This window comes from Felis catus, chromosome B2, assembly GCF_018350175.1.
Source record: "Felis catus isolate Fca126 chromosome B2, F.catus_Fca126_mat1.0, whole genome shotgun sequence".
In the NCBI taxonomy this organism is placed as follows: Eukaryota; Metazoa; Chordata; class Mammalia; order Carnivora; family Felidae; genus Felis; species Felis catus.
Genome location: NC_058372.1, coordinates 146,480,913 through 146,499,197, shown reverse-complemented (window position 1 = coordinate 146,499,197; position 18,285 = coordinate 146,480,913). Strand labels below are relative to the sequence as shown.

Sequence of the window (18,285 nt, the reverse complement as noted above, 5' to 3'; positions counted from 1 at the left end):
AAGTAAAACTTAAACTACCTTTTTTCTTTTTCGCTTTTATTCTTTTTCGCTTTTATTATAAGCTCCAAGAGTAATCGGAGGGAGGCATCTAATTCATTTTAGAACCGGCACTGATAGGGGCGCCTGGGTGGCTCAGGTCGCGATCTCACAGTTTATGGGCTCAAACCACCACCCGCCACCCACCCCACCCCCCACCGACCCCCTGTGCTGATGGTGTGGGGCCTGCTTGGGATTTGCTCTCTCCCTCTCAAAAATAAGTAAACGTTAAAAAAAAGAATCAATACTGATAATTTAGTGATGACAGACTACTTCCAGACGTGATACCAAACTTTCCTTTGACTTAAAAATCAACTTCACTGCTAAACAGCCCCCTAAACCTATGCTTGAACAGTTCAGGGTGGGGCATTTGTGGGTTTGATTTCTGAGTCTGTTTTTGTTCCCACATTCCGGTTTGGATCTCAGATTCTTAGGTAGGCGTTTTCACACGACCCCCCCCCCCACCCACCAACTTCAAGTTTTCAGTTTCCCCACCATCCAGAACTCTTAAAAGTTTAAGCTTTGAACAATTTTTGAGTGCCTTTTTACCTCACCGAGAAAACAATGGGCAAAAGCATCATTTATTAATAGAAGTCATTTAATTAGAATGTATTCAAGGCAACTTTCTGCTGGCACGACTAATCTGTTTTAATTCTATAGACAAAAATTTTAAATACTGTGGTAACAGCAGCTGTCAAAATCCAGGTTTCAAGCACAGCCATGTTACTTCATTCATTCCCAACCTTGAGAGAAGTTCTAAGCAAGTGAGTGATCCTGAAATTTTTAGTATCAACTCCAAAAGTTCTGCAGGAAAACACTTGTGGATTCATCTGCAAATATCTTCTTCTCTTAGTATTTTGATCTTAACCATTCTTTCCCACAATTCTCCTTAGTATCCAGTTAAGTAACCAGAGTATAAGTAATATCATAACAGGAGCATACATTAAGAAAACACAATAGTGACTTCTCATCCTAATTTTGAGATGTTCTTTGAAACGGTTGCATAGCACATACATACAAATAAGCATTTTTGTGATGGTTTGTACTCTATATACTTCACAAAGTAGCATTTGGAATAACTGAATTTTAATATACACTCTCTGGAAAAATGTGATCATACGAGCACTAATATTTTCTTTCAGACGTGGGATATTTTTAACACAATTTTTAAATGTCCCATTAGTTCAACCTGCCTTCTAACAAGAACACAGAGTTACTATAAAGAGGTAGCTGATAATTACAAGAATTTACATTAGGAAGGAAAGCCTAATGTCATCTACTGCCTTCACTCACTTAATAGAAATTCCTTCCCTAATTAAATATTAATATAACATGTATGAATTATGAGACTAGTAATTTCTTATTCACTTAGAAACCTACTCATCTGACTGTTCCAGGAAGAAAACCATTAAAACTTGCTCTACAATTGACACCTTTTGAGAAGCTAGTCTGATGGAAGGCAGAATTACTATTCTGGATCGAGAGAGGCAAGCACAGATACTCACAGGAACCAGAGAGTTGAGGGAAAAAATTAAAGCAAGACAGGATCAAGCAAATCCAGTTAGGTGTGCCACCAAACTGGGGAGAGTTCGGTTTAAGGGGAGTAACAAAATTATTCAGCTTCCGCTTGATGGCTATGATGTGAAAATGCAGGCTTCAGCATTCTGGAGATTTCGATTTTTGAAGCGCAGATCTTGTGAAAAGTTTTTTTTTTTTTTTTTTTTTTTTTAAATCTGACCTTTAGACTTTAAATGCTGGAAGGCAATTAAAACAGTAGCAACGACACTGTCCAGGCCGGATCAGACGCGGTCTGCGGGCGCGGGCACGGATCTCGTACTCCGTATCTTACCTCTGCCGGCTACTTTTCTAAGTGTGGGGAAAACGTACTGCCCAAGAAGACTAAGGTTCTAGTGATCAGAAAGGAGGGAAAGAAATCTGGAGAGCCTATGGATAATTAAGAACTGGGAAACCGCAGGTACAGGGAGTCCTAAGACTTGGACGTCAGGATGAAATCTCAAAGGTTCCAAACTACTGGAAGCCAATTTTTAATTTTTTTTTTTTAACCAATTCTGCTCTGTTCAAGAAACTGATGACACTAGTCCTTTTCGTGTAGCTGAAAAGACCAAGATTTGGTGAGCATTCCTTTATTCTTTACGTCTAAAAACTACAAATTGTGCCTGTTTCTCTCAGTTAGAAATGAGAACTATTCCAGATGCACACCCAACTGAGGAATACTGTTGAGTCTGTTCATTGATTTCCTTTTCTTAATCACTGAAATCAAGGCAAGTATGGCCACCAGGTAAGTGGCAGGGCTCCAGGTCAGATTCCTTTTTTTTTCAAATAGTGGTAAAAGCAACAACAATTACAAATGAAAATGTGCATTCTCTGTCGTGATGTTTACGTGTTGGAAGGGGCATGAACAGCATTTTCAGCTGCGGCTGGTTTGAGGATGAAGCACACGCACTTTTTCCAGTCGGTTTATTGCACTTCGTGTACAGTCACACGTGGTTCTCCTTTCACATGGGATCTGAGAAGCTTATTCAAACTTCCTCTCTGTAGACAACTTCCACAAGCAAACTTCTAAATGTCTTACACACACCACTACAGTATAAACCATAAAAGATGTATTTGGTAATCAAAACTTCTCAGTAATAGCAGTTTAAAAATATATGTAAGTTTTTTGTTGTTGTTTTACTCTGGGAGCTGAGATTTCCCTACAAGGTGATGTCCTTTGCCAAGAAGGGACAGCAAAATCATAAGCGATGCGAAATCAACGTTGTGTTGCTATTTGCTGCACCTGCCACCCACCCACCTCTAATAGGAGTTAATTCTTCCTTCTCTCCCGCCCCTGGCAATTAGTGCAGCAGAAATACAGAAAGGAGAATACTATGCTTAGGTGAACCAGTTTGATTCAGCATTGAGGACCAGGTATGCATATGATTTTAAGTCTCTTTGTTAACAAAGCCACTTGAATTTTTTATGAAAGAAACCACACACGAAATCACATGTGTGTACCACAGGAATATTTCTAAAAGTATCTGCCTATAAAATGAAACAATTTTTGTTTTAAATAAAGGTGTTCAGGGATTTGTGACAATGTTAAAAAAAAAAAGACCTTGGGTACTTCTTAGGAAGCCTGTGACTCGAAGAGTTTTGAGAGTAATTTTTGCTATTTAATAAAAGATTCTAACTGAGCAATACATTTCATTCTACTAAAAATCATTTGCTACAAATGCTCTAATAGCTCATTGTTACCAAGGAGTAGAGACAGACATTTTATCCCAAACAAGCAAACGAAAACCAAAACACCTGGAGAAACCCTGAACTGTCGTAGGTGATACACAAGGATTAGACTTCACTGGGAAAGAAAAGATTCTTTATTTGGTTGTGAGCAATTTCATTTAAACCTACGGTCTGCTTTCGGTGCACCAGAAAACGTATAGCGCCCATATGTACGTATGCACGTGTGTATGTTTAGAAAACCTTAACTACCTATTTGGCGTATAAATATACACATCTTGCCTTTGTGGACAGCGTGATTCCACGGCTCTTCCGGGAGGGCTCTACTCTGATAGAGCTACTGCACTCGGTAGGGTGGGTATGTGCATCTCCTCTCGCGCCATGTTCTTCCCGACATTTTGCCCAAGAAAAACATGCTTGACTACTAAGTGCATTAATTGTGCCAACTTCTCAACTGAAAGCTTAACTTTCAGTTGCTTTGTCACATGATAGCATAAAGGACTCTAGCGTTTTATCATTCCAAGAATTGGGCAGTTTCGTTTTTAATGCTACTGCAGCTCGTATAAAAAAATGGGATTTCTACTGTGTTCACCTTTTATAGTTTTTTACAACTTTTCCAAATAAAAGGTGACCGTACAACATACGTATACATGAAGTACCATTAACGGAAAATGAGATGAGACTGCATTCATAGGCTTCAGACAATGACAGTGAGTTGCAGAGAAATTCATCAATTCATCAATTAAATGACGTGGTACCATGACGACTTCTAGATTAGCAGCTTGACAGACATCTTCCAATTTTTACAAAATAATGTGTGAACTGTATGGCAAGAACTTTTACAGATGGTAGCCTATTAAAGCTCTCTCTACCTAATAATAATATACACCCCCGCCCCCGCACGCCAAATCAGAGAAACAGCTGTATTTGTTTGATCCAAAGGACTACCTCTAGGATGACTAAATCAGCTAATCTGTGTAATTTATGTATATATACTATGGGAATATATAAATATGGGAATACTTTAACAGTCTGATTGGTTAATAGCATATTGGTATAGTTAGGTCTTTTGTAACATGTAACTCGTTTCAGCCCCAAGTTTTAGAACTTTAAAATAAATAAGATGTAATTTACAAAAATAAGCCATTATTTACAAACATAAAAATTCATCCTGAGAATTTATTATCCAGGAGAACAGTTTCACAGAAGAGGAAATAACCAGTATCTGTGAAATAAAAATGTACCTCAAGAGTTAAAACTAAAGAATTTGTAAGCGGAGGTCAATTTACCTAAGTTGCAGCCAAGAAAAGCATGAAGATATTTAATGAATCTTAAATCGACTTGCATGCAAGAAATGATCTTTAGATTTCTCAAAAGCCGAGGTCATTCTCCCTAAACTTGTTGTATTCATAGAGTATTCTGGCTGTATTCTGGAAGAGGGAGGGAGGGAGGGGGAGAGGGGGAGGGAGGGAGGGGGAGAGGGAGAGGGAGAGGGAGAGAGGGGGGGGGGGAGAGAGAGAGAGAGAGAGAGAGAGAGAGAGAGAGAGAGAGAGATAGAGAGAGAGACCCCGCCCGAGAACTCAATGGTTCGTTCAGTCTCCTCTCTCACCACGGGTGATGAGGGGAGAGAGGCGGGGTGTGTGGTCATGGCCAATGGCTCGCTTTAAAGTGTCCTAAGGAACGGAGCTCCTCTGCCTTTGGCTTTTACCTGGTTGAGCACCCCTCCCTGTCCCAATGGGAACAGTGGCTAACATAGTTCAACACTTTCTAAAAGAAAAATGTCCAGTTAAAACACAAATGTGAAGAAAGGCAAAACCTCATCGGATTCTTTGCTTTATAATGTGAAGCAAAAAAATCACCCACTTCTAGAAATTGAAAGAAATGGTTCAACAAAGAATCAAACTGGTTGTTCGGGGTATATCATCACAATGAGTCTCTTTACTCTTTATGCTGTGAGCAGACAGGGATTATTTTGGAGAAGGAAAAATAAGAAAGTGTGGAATTAGTAATGCAAGAGGCTGAAAGGCAAGTGGCAAGACTAGAAGACCGCCTCAAACCACCGCTACTTTGTTCCCGTCTCTACTGGCACCTACCCCCATGGTAAAAGGCCAGAATAACCGAAGCCGATTTTAACAGTAGTGTGCGTAATTGTAGGCTGACAAACAACATAAAAACAAGTCACGCTAGGTTATCTGTGGTCACGTTCTTCAGGGTTAGTCCAGTAACTCAAGACTTTACATTCTTTTGTCTTTATTTGTTTATTTTAATTATTAAACACGTAAAGGTTAATAAACAGACATAGTCCAGAGTTAGTAGGTTGGTATTATAACATTTATTAAAATAATGCTATGGGTTAATAGAAACAGCAAAGAACCAAAGAATTAAAATGCAAGCTATGTAAAATCCCAACTAAAACCCAAAAGTGTCTAATGTATTCATTCATTAGCTAAACTAAAAGCCCAAGAAAGACAAGACACCCAATATAATAAAGTACTGCAAAACAAGTGGCAATTTTCAGTTATCAAAATTGTGGATTCTGCATTTTGTATCCTTTTCTCAATCAAGAAAAAAATTCTTTTTGAATGTTATATAACATACATATAAAACAAGATAGAAAAATACATTATAAACTTGTAACAATGGCTGTAAATACATTATCTTACATGTTTCTCATAGGCAATAGGTTGGTTATGATACATACACAGCATGAAACTACTAAGATAATAAAGAATTGACAAAAATACATGTCGGCTGTACGGTAACATACAAGCGACACTCCCATCTACCCACGCTAAAAAATTACATAATACTGTCAGAAAAGAAGTCTTAAAAACTACATATTTTAATAAGAAATAAATTCAATAAAGAATGATAATACTGAGAACCAAGGCATTCAGAGATTTCAAAAGTCATGCTTTTTTTTCAGTTGATCCAAAATTTTATCAACTAAGTTTCCAAAAGTTTGTTCAGAGCCAACATTACTTAGAAACGTCACATTTATCCCATACATTTACTTTCTTCCCCATAAAAGACCTTTGATAAACATCTAAAATGTCCAGGTGTAACACAGTTGAGATGAGACTGGGTCAAATACTGGTACTGGTTTTAAACTACTATCACCTCAAGTGTTCGAGTGTCGCAAATTTATTCAACCAACCAACCAAAATAAAAATCAAAATGGCACAGCATATACCGTAAATAAATCAAAACGACTGTATGTGTAACAGAAAGACAAAGCAGTGGCACATGAAACCAACGCTAGCTGAATACAAAACAATGAATGTCTATTGCATAGTAAATGAACTGAAAACGGTTTCCAAGTGAGACAAGATGACGGAGGTCACCACGAAGGTGCTTACTGAGCTCACTGCTGACCTTTGACTGTGAAGCTGTGAAGGGATGCGGGAGGGAGTGAGCCGATGAGCTGGGGATCCACTGCCACTTGAAATCTGCCACATCTGATACTGAGCAGTTATGGGCGATTTACTCAAGTGTTCGGACGTGGTCGGGCTCTGCGCACAAACCGTTTCAACTACGAAACTGAAATTCGTGAGAAACCAGAAGCTTAAAGTCACATGTAGTTGAGCATTTACATGCACAGTGATGCCAGTTTTTTTTTAAAGTGAAAACAAACAAACAGGTGTGGGGGGGGGGGCGCGGGGGAGGGGTGGGAGGGGCCGCTTGGGTCACTAAACGCCACCAAAGAAACGGACCACCCAAGTAATCAGGTAGGGTAGAAAGAAGTCTGGTTAAATTTGGGCCATTAAAAAATACTGTTATCCTGAAGGAAAATCACAAAGATTCATTTTTTGTGAAAAAGTCTGCTAAGAATACTATTTATCTCCAATTTAGTAAGAAAGAATTCAGCACACCCCTCCTTCTCTGAATAAAATAAAGTTCTAATTTTGTCTGCAAATTGATGTTCCGATCACACATAATTTTCATCTTAGAACCTGTTGGGCTAACTTTAAATATCACAGTAACCAAGAGCACTCAGTAATGATTTTAAAAGAATGATGTTTTAAAACTTACTCGCCAGGCATTAGAAAAGTTATCAAATTTTTCACAGTATCAGATTTGGCAAATTTGTATCAAGGTACGTGGCAAAAATCATATAATCCAAACCATCAACTCATTGGTCTCCCCTCAAATCTTCTTTCACATACTGGGCGGGCGACTGAGTAAACATGCATTAACTTGTATTCTGAGGGAGGAGCTGATCTTACAAGACACTTGACTAAATGACCATGAAGGAAAATAAGGCACTTTCTTTTCTTTAGACTTATTCCAATACTTAAAAAATAAAAAAGAAAGACAAAAAGGCTCTTTTGGTCTTTTGTTTCTTGACAACCACCAGAAAAAATCATTTAATGAAATAAAGGGTTTCTTTGTTCTTTTTCTTTTTTTTTTTTATAACACTTGAAAGTATAAAATGCTACATTTCCAAAAATATATATATTTTTTTCTGCACCAGCACCCTTGTATAGTAAAAGTATCTACTTTTTGTTCATTTGTTTCAATGCACTACACTTTTATCTACAATTTCATTACATGTATACAGCAAATAGGCAAGCATGGCTTTTACATCCTTAATGATTTTTGTTTTTTTCTATACAGGGAGGTTTAAAAAAAATATTTGAACAGTTTGCCCAGTAATGTGACACATAATGCATGTACCTTGTTCTCGTATATTTTTTAAAGGAGGTTGTAAAATAAAGGTTCAGTAATTTTAACTCAGATATTATTTATCTTTTTAAAAATAGTGTTGCAGTTTTTGTTCTTTGCATTACTTCTCAAAATTCCTTGTCAGGCTGATCTCTCATGGCACACTGCTAATACTTCCAATTTTGGCAGGCAATATAAAAAAGGCTGCAACTTCTGCCCTTTGAGGGCACTGTAGTGACTAAACAGCGTATCAAATTTTGAATACTTTTTGAAGTCACTTCACCAATGGCGTCCCTGACCAAAGGTCCATGCATGATGCATCATCACACGGTACATTCAGAGAGCTGTGCTCGCTATGAGAAGAAGGTTCCTACAAGTCTCTCACAGTAACTGCCTCTGTCACTGAGTAGTTAAGGGCCATCTGTCTCCCCTTCTGAAGTGAGGCCTTCTTACCGTTCGCTTAGGGTAGGACGTGAAAAGATGATCAGTGCTGTGGGATGAATTGGGCCTTATTGCTTTACTACTATTCAGTGCAGGTTCTAGAACCACTTTCACCCAAACAGAAAGAAAAACCAAAAGCTGAGTCGGAGGACAACAATTTCTTTGTCTTTTGTTTGGTTAGATGGTAAGACGAACGGACAAGTGCCTCAGCTCGCTGCACTGACGACAGGCAAGCAAAGGCGATTACCAGTTAACTGATCAGCAGGCAGGCATGGTCAGGTCATCATTGGGTGAAGAGTTCAGAGGTCAGAAGGTCATAGGTTAGTTGCCGGTGGCGGCTGGGTGGTTAGAAACAAAAAACAAAACAAAACAAAACAAAAAAAAAAAAACAAAAAAAAAAAAAACAAAAAAAAAAAAAGAAAAGAAAAGATAGAGAAGAGATTAGTTTCAGCTAGTGACGGCTTAATGACAACATGAAAAACTAATCACAACTAATAAAAAAAAAGCATGTTTAATTCTGACAAACTGATTGACACCATCTACAGAATACAATAAAAATCATGACAGTTTCATATCATGATTTGAACAAATGAAGGAGAGCCCACTCCCACCAAAAAAAAAAAAAAAACAAAAACTGGTTAACAAGAAAAAATAGAAATAAAATACAACTAACAACTAATAGTTAGTAGCAGTCAATGGAGGAAACTGGAGAACAACAACAATGAATAGGTTTGATAAACAGAATTCTGAAACAGTCAGTGCAGTTATCAGTATCTGACTGCTATTAAGCATTAGTATTCTCTCAGAGGCAAGCATCAAAGCAACTATTAATGATGGATGTGATTATTAATAACTGATGATCAACAGAAATGAATCTAAGGAAATTTAAATTCCTATGAACAATTTGGTTCAACATAAACTCTGGGCCAAACAAGGTTTCTTTTGTTCAATAAATGTTTATTGCTTTTTCAATTATTCTATTTACAAACAACATGGAATTTCTTGGCCTTATGATACAAAGCAATACTAAACTGTAGTCTAGCGGTGGAGGCAACGTCATGGGAACCAGAAAAAGGCCAGGCCTTTCGCACCAGCCAGCACTTTCCAGTTGAAAATACTATTTTACACATATAGAACACTTATAAAATGCACTGGCATGTAAACACTGTAAAATCCTGCCATTTAAAATTCTATACTCAAAAAGCTCTAAGTACATCAAAAAATAGAAGAAATTTCTAATTGATACCAATAAGGCATTTTAAAACTACAAACAGCTTTCTTTATTCAATTTCAAAGCTAATACTCTGCAAATACAATAAAATCTGACATTTCATATACATTCCTGCTTTATATTTTATATTTTAAAAGAAGCCACCTGTAAATACTATTTTCTTTTGCAAAATAACAAACAGAACAAAAAAAAAATTAAAAAAATTACAGTAAAACACAAAGTAGTTCTCAAGTGGAAAGTTATCGTGCCCAGTGTCCTCGAGTTGTTCCTTCCTTATAATCAACCTCTGTCACATTCTGCTTCCCCAAACTTGGTCCACTTAACAGTAGTATGATTTTTAAGACTCATTCAACAGCTTAATTATTTCTACTCTATTCTGAGGTTTGAGAGAATTTTCTGTACTGTTGCCATTGTGACTAAGGCAGAGGAGATGTGAATGAAAAACTATTCAGTGCGAAGGTAGACTCCGTGCCACTCCATAAATCGAGACCCGGTGGGTATAATGTTCACAGAGTTATTTGAAATAATCTATATAATGGACTGGTTTACTTTCATGTAACAAAAATGCTTTCTGGAGTCTATCATTTAGGATAGTTTATAAATACTACAAAAATACTGTATCTTCAATGGGACCAAATCTTCCCTGAATTTCTTAAAAATAAGTGGAATTTTATTCAAAATAAAACTTGCTATTCCAAAATTAAAGAAGAAAATAAATATTTAACAAGATGTAGTCATACCACTTCATAGTCACTCCCAAAATACAGGATCTTAAAGCATTTTTGATATTACTTAAGATTTTGATTAAAATTGTATTAAGTTTCTTATACAAATTATGTAAATGGTTTTTATAAAATCATTACTCGGAAAAACTCTGATTATGTTTTTTTGTGTGGAAGAAACAAAGCCAACTACCACTTCTATGTACACCAGAACATCTAGAACACGTCCTCTGCCAAGTCCTGGCCTCCCACAGTACACACAGGTGTGTCCACCGTGCAAAATCACTTATGGTTCACTACGACTAACAAGTCAGTTGGTCTTTAACAGGCTTCAAATTCAGTTTTGAAATAGGTGTCGAAGTGGGTTTATTTTTAGTAAAGAACTACATATTTGTCAACCATGCAGTACTCTAAATGCATATATAAAATTACATGGTTATGCGTCCAAGGGCTGAGTTTCCTTGCATTAAAAGTGAATGTTTATATTAATCTTCCCTTCAAAAAAAAAAAAAAAAAAAACCTCAAAAATAGAGAAAACAGTAGTATCATAAAATAATTTAAATGAAGGACTTCAGACATCTCCCTTAGACCCAATGAGTGCATACAGTGATCATAACAGCAGTATACAAGTATTCTGTTATTTAAAGGAAAAAAAAGAAAAAAAAAAAAGGTAGTTTTTCGGTTTGCTGACATTGCATTTTCAATAAAAGTGAGAAGACTAATCACAAACACATATAACTACAAAAGAGCCATGCATGGAATGTGATGTCATTTCCAAGTACTATAAAATCTTCTTAATATTGTTTTTGCCATCTCAAGGCACTGGAGCACTGAGTCACCAATAATTACTGTGTTAAAACAAAATTAACGAGAAACCTCCTAAAAAGGGGCAGGCAGGGAAAGGTTAATAGAAGAAAAACTACTTAAAAACACTCTTTCAAACTATTGCAGACACTAACAATGTGAAAAAGACTTCAGATTATTCACGGGATTATTGGGTTTCTTTCAATCTAAAGTGACTTTTAAAAGCAAGGTCCTCCTTCACGAGGAGACTCGTTCTGCAAGAAGGGGGCACACAGGGGCAGTGCACACCTCCACGGTGTCCTACTGTCACAGGTCATCACTGAGCTTGGAGCTTGGGGACTATTTATTTCATTCACTGAATAATCGTTAAGTAACATAACGTATACGTTAAAAGTCTTCAATTCAAGGCTCTTTGAATTATGTCTGATGCTAAAGAAGTATCATCAGTGTCTTTGGAAAGTATTTTATTCTGACGTGGACAACAGTTGTGTCCAATGTTTATCATCAGTATTCAAGAGAACCATGTGAAGCAGGTAGGTCGTTTTTAAATTCACAGAAGGCGTAGGACAGGAGTGGATAAATCCCTCACTTTTCCCACTAGTATGAGAGACTTCGATCAAATTAATTAGTAAGTAATACATGTGCAACAGAAGCTCTTCAAAGATCTTTTTCCACCTTGCTTCAGACTCTTACCTTGTGATGACACACTAAGAAAACAATTCAATGTCAATAAACCGAAAATAACACTCCTCAATAAACATAAATAATTTATAAAAGGGTCCAAGGGCATATATAGGACACAAATTGCAAGTGTTGAAAAGGAGAAAAATGAAGACTTATTTTCCAGTCACAGGTTAGTCAAAAAAGATATTCAAAGCTGGATTCATGTCTCCATAGACCTTCAAGAGATAGTTTACCTTCAGATAATATATTTTAGCAGCAAATGACAAAAATCGAAGGATCCATTTTGGCAAGAGAATGTAAGAATAAAAGGGAACTGATTTTCTCATTCATAAAAAATCCAACCGCATCAAAGTTATGTTCACAGTCCTTACTTTCTTGATTTCAGCTAAGTACTTGACATGCATATCCTCATGTTTACACAGTGGCTCAAGTATCTTAATAAAAAGGAAAATGGAAACTAAATCTTCAGTTTTCTCCACAAGGACACAGGAGGCATATATTCCTTTACTTCTCTCATTAAAGCACCATCCGCTCAGTTCATTTTGCAAAACCAACCCAAAATTTCACAACAATTACAAGGTATATTTTAGCAAAAGTTATTACTGAAAAATAATTAAGGCAACATCAAAATTTAATACCTCCCCACATGGACCAATTCATGTTTTAGTAGGAATAAATCACAGTACATACTAATATAGGATTTAATAAGTTAAAATATGAAGGGAACACAAAAAAAAAAAGGAAAGGGAAAGAAAGGAGGGGAGGGGAAGGAAGGGGAGGGGGAGGGGGGAGGGGAGGGGAGGGGAGAGGAGAGGAGAGGGGAGGGGAGGGGAGGGGAGGGGAGGGGAGGGGAGGGGAGGGGAGGAGAAGGGAGAGGAGAGGAGAGGAGAGGAGAGGAGAGGAGAGGAGAGGAGAGGAGAGGAGAGGGGAGAGGGGAGGGGAGGGGAGGGGAGAGGGGAGAGGGGAGAGGGGAGAGGGGAGAGGGGAGAGGGGAGAGGGGAGAGGGGAGAGGGGAGAGGGGAGAGGGGAGAGGGGAGAGGGGAGAGGGGAGGGGAGAGGGAGGGGAGAGGGGAGGGGAGAGGGGAGGGGAGAGGGGAGAGGGGAGGGGAGAGGGGAGAGGGGAGGAGAGGAGAGGGGAGGGGAGAAGAAAAGGAGAGGAAAGAATCCCAACCCTTAAATCTGTCAACTATGACAAATTAATTTAGAAAAAGAAAAGACACGGTGTGCAGGTAAGCAGTTATATTTTTCCATCAGGTGTGGTGTTGCAAATTTTACGGACACCCAGCGCATTTCTTATAAACAAGAACTGCAGAACTAAACTAACCTCGGTCTGCGGTCACAATCCTTTGGTAAGGATGGACTCGCATATCGTGCCTTCGAACTTTAGTAGCCACCGCACCTAGTTAAATTGCAATTACCAAGACAAAGTTAGAAAACATTCACAAGGGAAAAGAAAACAAACATTAAACAGCAGGTTTATCAAAATGGATTTCAAAGGTTCATTTTACTACAAAAGTTTCCTCTTAAGAAACATGTTAAGGCACAGTAGTTTTAAAATTAACCATAATATGTTGCGTATATATGCGTCTATTAATATTGCATTCATCTCAAACATCTTGGCCTTAACCTGTTTTACGCGTTCATTCACAATCCCAAGGTACAGTGTTTCGTGAACTCTATTAGATCCAAACATATTTCAGCTTTACTAGTCACATATTCACTGAAGTGCCTTTCTCGCAGCAGGACCACTTCAATAATGCCATGCTTAATACTGACAATTATTTGCTAACCTTAAGACCACTTCCAGAGTTTATCGCTTAAAAAGGTTTAAAAGCAATTCTTACAGCCTACAGATTGTGGTTCGAAACTCTGAGTCAATAAGTATGAACTGCAATGAATTAGGTGATTAGTAAAGCAAACAGTGTAGTGCCCTTAGCAGTCAGTACACTATACACTCCTTTATAAATCACCGTTACTTTGTAAGATTACAGACTAAACCAAATTAATAACATACTTTTACTTTCTATCAGTGTGCAAAAAGTGCAAGTGAGTCACTGACTGCTAGGCTAAGCTCCCCCCCACCCCCCCAGAGGCTGCTGAGACTAAGCATTTGTTAAATTCAGATCTGATGAGGGTTCAGTTAAGACCGTTCTTGAATTCTTAGCCTTTCGTTGGGAAAGCCATACCTAAAGATAAAAGGAAGGGAATTAAAAATTAGTCACCAATGAAGACTTGATGCTAATACCAATCTCCTCACTACCACCAACACACATGTCTGCATCTGTTTTGAAGGGCACTGCTTATTTTAAAATAATAGGATGTGAAACTTGATATATATCATGCATGTTATCTGTGTGCAAATTTATTATAACTTAGCAATTTGAAATAATTTTCTCAGTTCTCCAAGTGGTCAATGTCATGTTTTACTGCTTAGGTGGCAAAGCGAGAAGGAAGACTCTGAATGGATTTTGGTCACTTAGTACTCATTATTATTCATTTTATGAAGGCCAATTAGGTATCTGTATATTTTGCTTTTAATTTTGTCAGTCTAATAATTAAGTATTATAAATAAAAATTTCCCAACACAACAAAAAACACATTGCTTTAAAATGAGAGACTGCAGTGCCTCTTGCTGTTTCTAAGCAGTAAACTGGTCCATCACCCCTTCTTGCATTTTAGATAAACTAATCTTGTACAAGTATAATTGCACGAGGCAAAATCAGCAAGATCTTGCACCGAGAGTGCTGGAACAGCAGCTGGTGGCTCAGAGTGCCAGCCCTGCAGGAAGCAACAAACTCCTCGAACAGACGCTGTGCGTGCAGCAGAGAGGAGCTCTGAGACTAAAGGAGCAGGCGTGGGGCCGCGGGACAGAGCGTTAACAGAAAGGAAACGTAAACAGGTTACATGTTACATGTTATTTTAAAAATGCTTCAAGAAATGTGCAACAGAAAACAAGCCTCTCGTCAACAGCTCTATCTATAGTATAATTCTGACCTAAGGTACTTTATACAACGATTTAGAGATAAACGGAAACCATGTACAATCAAATGTATTTGCTCATGAAACAGAAGGCACCTGAGTGCGTGCACACACACAGATAACATACAGAGCATCGTGGCTTTCTTTAATTGAACAATGAAGTTTCAAGTTTAAATCTTAGTGTCCGGGTTCATGAAAGACTTTCAAATTTTTATAAATCATTATTAATGCTGGAAAAAAACCCCAGAACTTAAAAGATCAAAGTCCTACGAGTCCACAGCATGCATGCGGCACCAAGGTCACATACAATTCAAGAAAAAAAAGTATTCAAATTCTGTCTGGTAAAACAAAGGGGCAGCACGGAAAGAGTTTGTCCCACATTGACTGGTCGTGTTATAACAGCTGCTGTATTCTAGTCCTTCATCCAGCAAGTCAATGGGCTGAAATATCAGGCATGACTGGCATTTCAATCCACTCTATAAAAAAAAGGCATCAGTAATGTCTTTTTCAAGTACACCACTTTTTGTTCACGTAAAACCAAGCGTTCATAGTATGATCTTAATTTCTGCCTCAAATGTGATCCTAAAACAGTGACTTGGTATTTACTCATCAATTCCATACTGTACTACAGAAAGTAGGAGCTTCTCGTATGTTTAATATTAACTAGAACTTCGACAAAAGAGAAAACCTGAGGAAACCTGAAGAATCCAACCAGGTGACCTGGTCCTTTTCATATTTTAAGCGATCACAAATATTAGAAAACACACAGGCAATAACAGCAGTTTCTCAAAGACCTCAAAATATTTTCACACGGAATTTTAAAATTTAGCTGACAAATCAAATACATCTCTGAGACGGAAGGGCTCTAACTGTGGGCAGTGGAGCCAACGGAGGGGACAGGCCCAACTCAGAATGACCTCACTGTCTATGTCAACCGTGAAAAGTATTTTCTGTTTAATGTGGATCTGAGTTACCAACGAGAATCTGAGCAAACTTAGTAAGATGCAGTTATTTTAAGAGGGGACCATTAAGAGAGGCTGAAATAAAGACAAACTTTAGGCTTCAGTCTTCCTAATGGCAACTTGTCTCGCCTCGCTAAAACGGAGACAACCACTTCCAAGTCTGAGGCACAAATGCTAGGCAGAAAACTACTGCTGACCGCACAGGGAGAACAACTTACCTAATACACCACTAGGTTCAATAGGATACTCAAGGATTGATGTAGCTGGCGCCAACGTGTAGGGGTACTCGTAGGGTGTGTAGATTAAACCAGCCTCGGGCCCCGGAGGAACTATTGCAGCAGTTGGGTGAGGAGTTCCGTTTGGCATGACAGCGGTCTGTATTTGTCTGATCAAAGGCATTATGGTAGGGCCAGCTGGCGTAGGAGTACGCAGGGCAGCTGGTGGGAGAACAGGCGCAGGCCCAGTGATAATCCTCGGAGCAGCCTGGGCTGTCGCTGCAAGAGAAAAGGCAAGGGCTGCTACAGTAAGCAAAGAAATGTAGGAGGAAGTACAGAGATAGCAGTATAAAATATGGAAAATGAGAGGGAAGTAGGAAAAAGAAAGGAAAAGCAGGAAAGAAGAAAAATAAAAGGAAATCATTAGTACATGCGCTGATCACACAAAATGCCAAAGCACACCGATCAAATGCAAACGGCTTCCCCTTTCCCAGTGTGATTAAGAATAAATGTGCAAAAATTAACAAGCCACTATAAAAAACAACAACAAAAAGAACGCGACCATTAAAATAGGTTACATTTAGTTCATATATTCAATATATCTATGGTTTTAAGATACCATGAGACTAAAGGTACATGCAAAAGCACATGGAAACACTCGCGTTAAAAGAGGTTAAAAAATATTTTGTAATCGGGAGTCCACAGAAATACAGTTTTGGTATACTTCTAGAGTAGCTTAAGTTTCAAATTAAAAGAGGGATTTTTACTGTATTATGCTAGTCAACAAACTACTTTCATACAAATTTCCTGCATCTGTACGAATTTAACTTCTTCACAGAGAAAGCAATACGTAAAACGTCCCATTCCTAAATATATGATTGTTAATGACATACTCATTCTCGTGAATAAATTAAAGCCAATCATTTGTAAAGCAACCGCTTCCGACCCACTAAACTGCCTATGCTCTGGCAAGCTGGCTAGGACTTTAAAATTCTACTTTAAAAAAAAAATAAATAAAAAGCCAGTAATTTAAATAGGAGATTATGTTCCTAAGACATGTCGAGCTTAGATCGCCTCAAAATGAAAAAAAGCAACCCTCTTTAAAGTTTATGAAAGCATGCACAAATATATCGAAAGGAAAAGTGGGGTTGAAAACACTATCACCTACTGCTCTCTGTGAACTCACATATGAAATCAACAGAGAAAAATACTGCAGGAACAAGCAAGCGAGGTAAAAGGACAGAATTCGACAGAAGGGTCACTGCTTTCAGATACGCTCCAAGTCAGCTTTTTTTCAAAAAGAAGTTTTGAAAACTTTCTGTCTTTTGCACCAATGTGACAAAATAAGCTAGAAGCCTGACATGTATACTCAACAGAATAGGAAACGTCCTGAAACTCTCAACTTTGAAAGCTGAAATTTCATCAAAACGAGAACATTTATGAACCCGAAACCTAGACACGCTGGCGGAAGATTAGAAGAGAACGTCCTCAATTCACGAAATCAGTCAAAGCGGGACTGCCGGTGCCCTATCAAGCGACACGTGTTTCGACTCTTCACTCCGGAGCAGTGTTCATGCGCGCGGCGCCGCCCAGCGGAGCAAGGCCTACGCACGAAAGGGCGGAGACGGCTGTGGCCCTGGACCCCAGTCTCTGGCTTACGTGATTTGACGTTGGCGTCCCTGTAGGTGCCGTTCAGAATTGCGAGCTCCATCAGTTGCATCTTCTTCAGGCTGTCTTCTCCCTCGGCCTGCGCACGGAAAACACAAGAGCAGTGAGAACTGAAGACACCCGCGGACATCACAGCCGCACCTGCTCCCCAGCCTTGAAACGGGCAGTGCGTGCCTACAGCCGCCTGCTTCAACTGGGAAAAGGACAACAAACATACAAACAACCAGGGAACCGAAAGGTGCTGATATACCAACACGCAGGATACTCGCAACTGCCACTACCTACATTCCTACTTGGAAATGTCTTACACGAACTACACCGATTCTATTACAGTTTCCTTAAAAAGCAATAAGTAACAATGTTAATTAAGATTAAATATGGTATATTTATTCTCTTTGGCATCTATCATTTTACAGAAGATTCAAAAACTCCAATGTGCTCATTGAAGAGAAAAGAAAACCAATCCATAAAAAACAAACATCCCCGTCCCCAAATGGGATTCTTAAACATATAACATTTGATTGTGGTATTCATGCAAGAGGATGTTGTTTAATTTTCCAAAAAGGAAAATTTAATAAAATCATAACCACAAGAACTTCTAAAATCTGAATACATATTCTTCTCTCTCATGCTCACGA

General features: G+C 38.4%; 1 protein-coding gene across 7 annotated transcripts in view; it reads right to left on the bottom strand.

Moving 5' to 3' along the window:
* Nucleotides 1–5,589: 5,589 nt before the first annotated feature.
* The window catches only part of QKI (QKI, KH domain containing RNA binding), a 156,899-nt gene continuing 144,203 nt past the window's right edge, over nucleotides 5,590–18,285 (bottom strand). The window contains exons 5-8 of one of the 7 annotated variants that reach the window (XM_045057000.1): nucleotides 17,639–17,726; nucleotides 15,983–16,279; nucleotides 13,148–13,222; nucleotides 5,590–8,720 (exon numbers count right to left, since the gene is read on the bottom strand). In XM_045057000.1, the coding sequence (XP_044912935.1) occupies nucleotides 8,704–8,720; nucleotides 13,148–13,222; nucleotides 15,983–16,279; nucleotides 17,639–17,726 (477 nt within the window). In that variant the 3' untranslated portion in view covers nucleotides 5,590–8,703. 7 annotated transcript variants of the gene reach the window in all.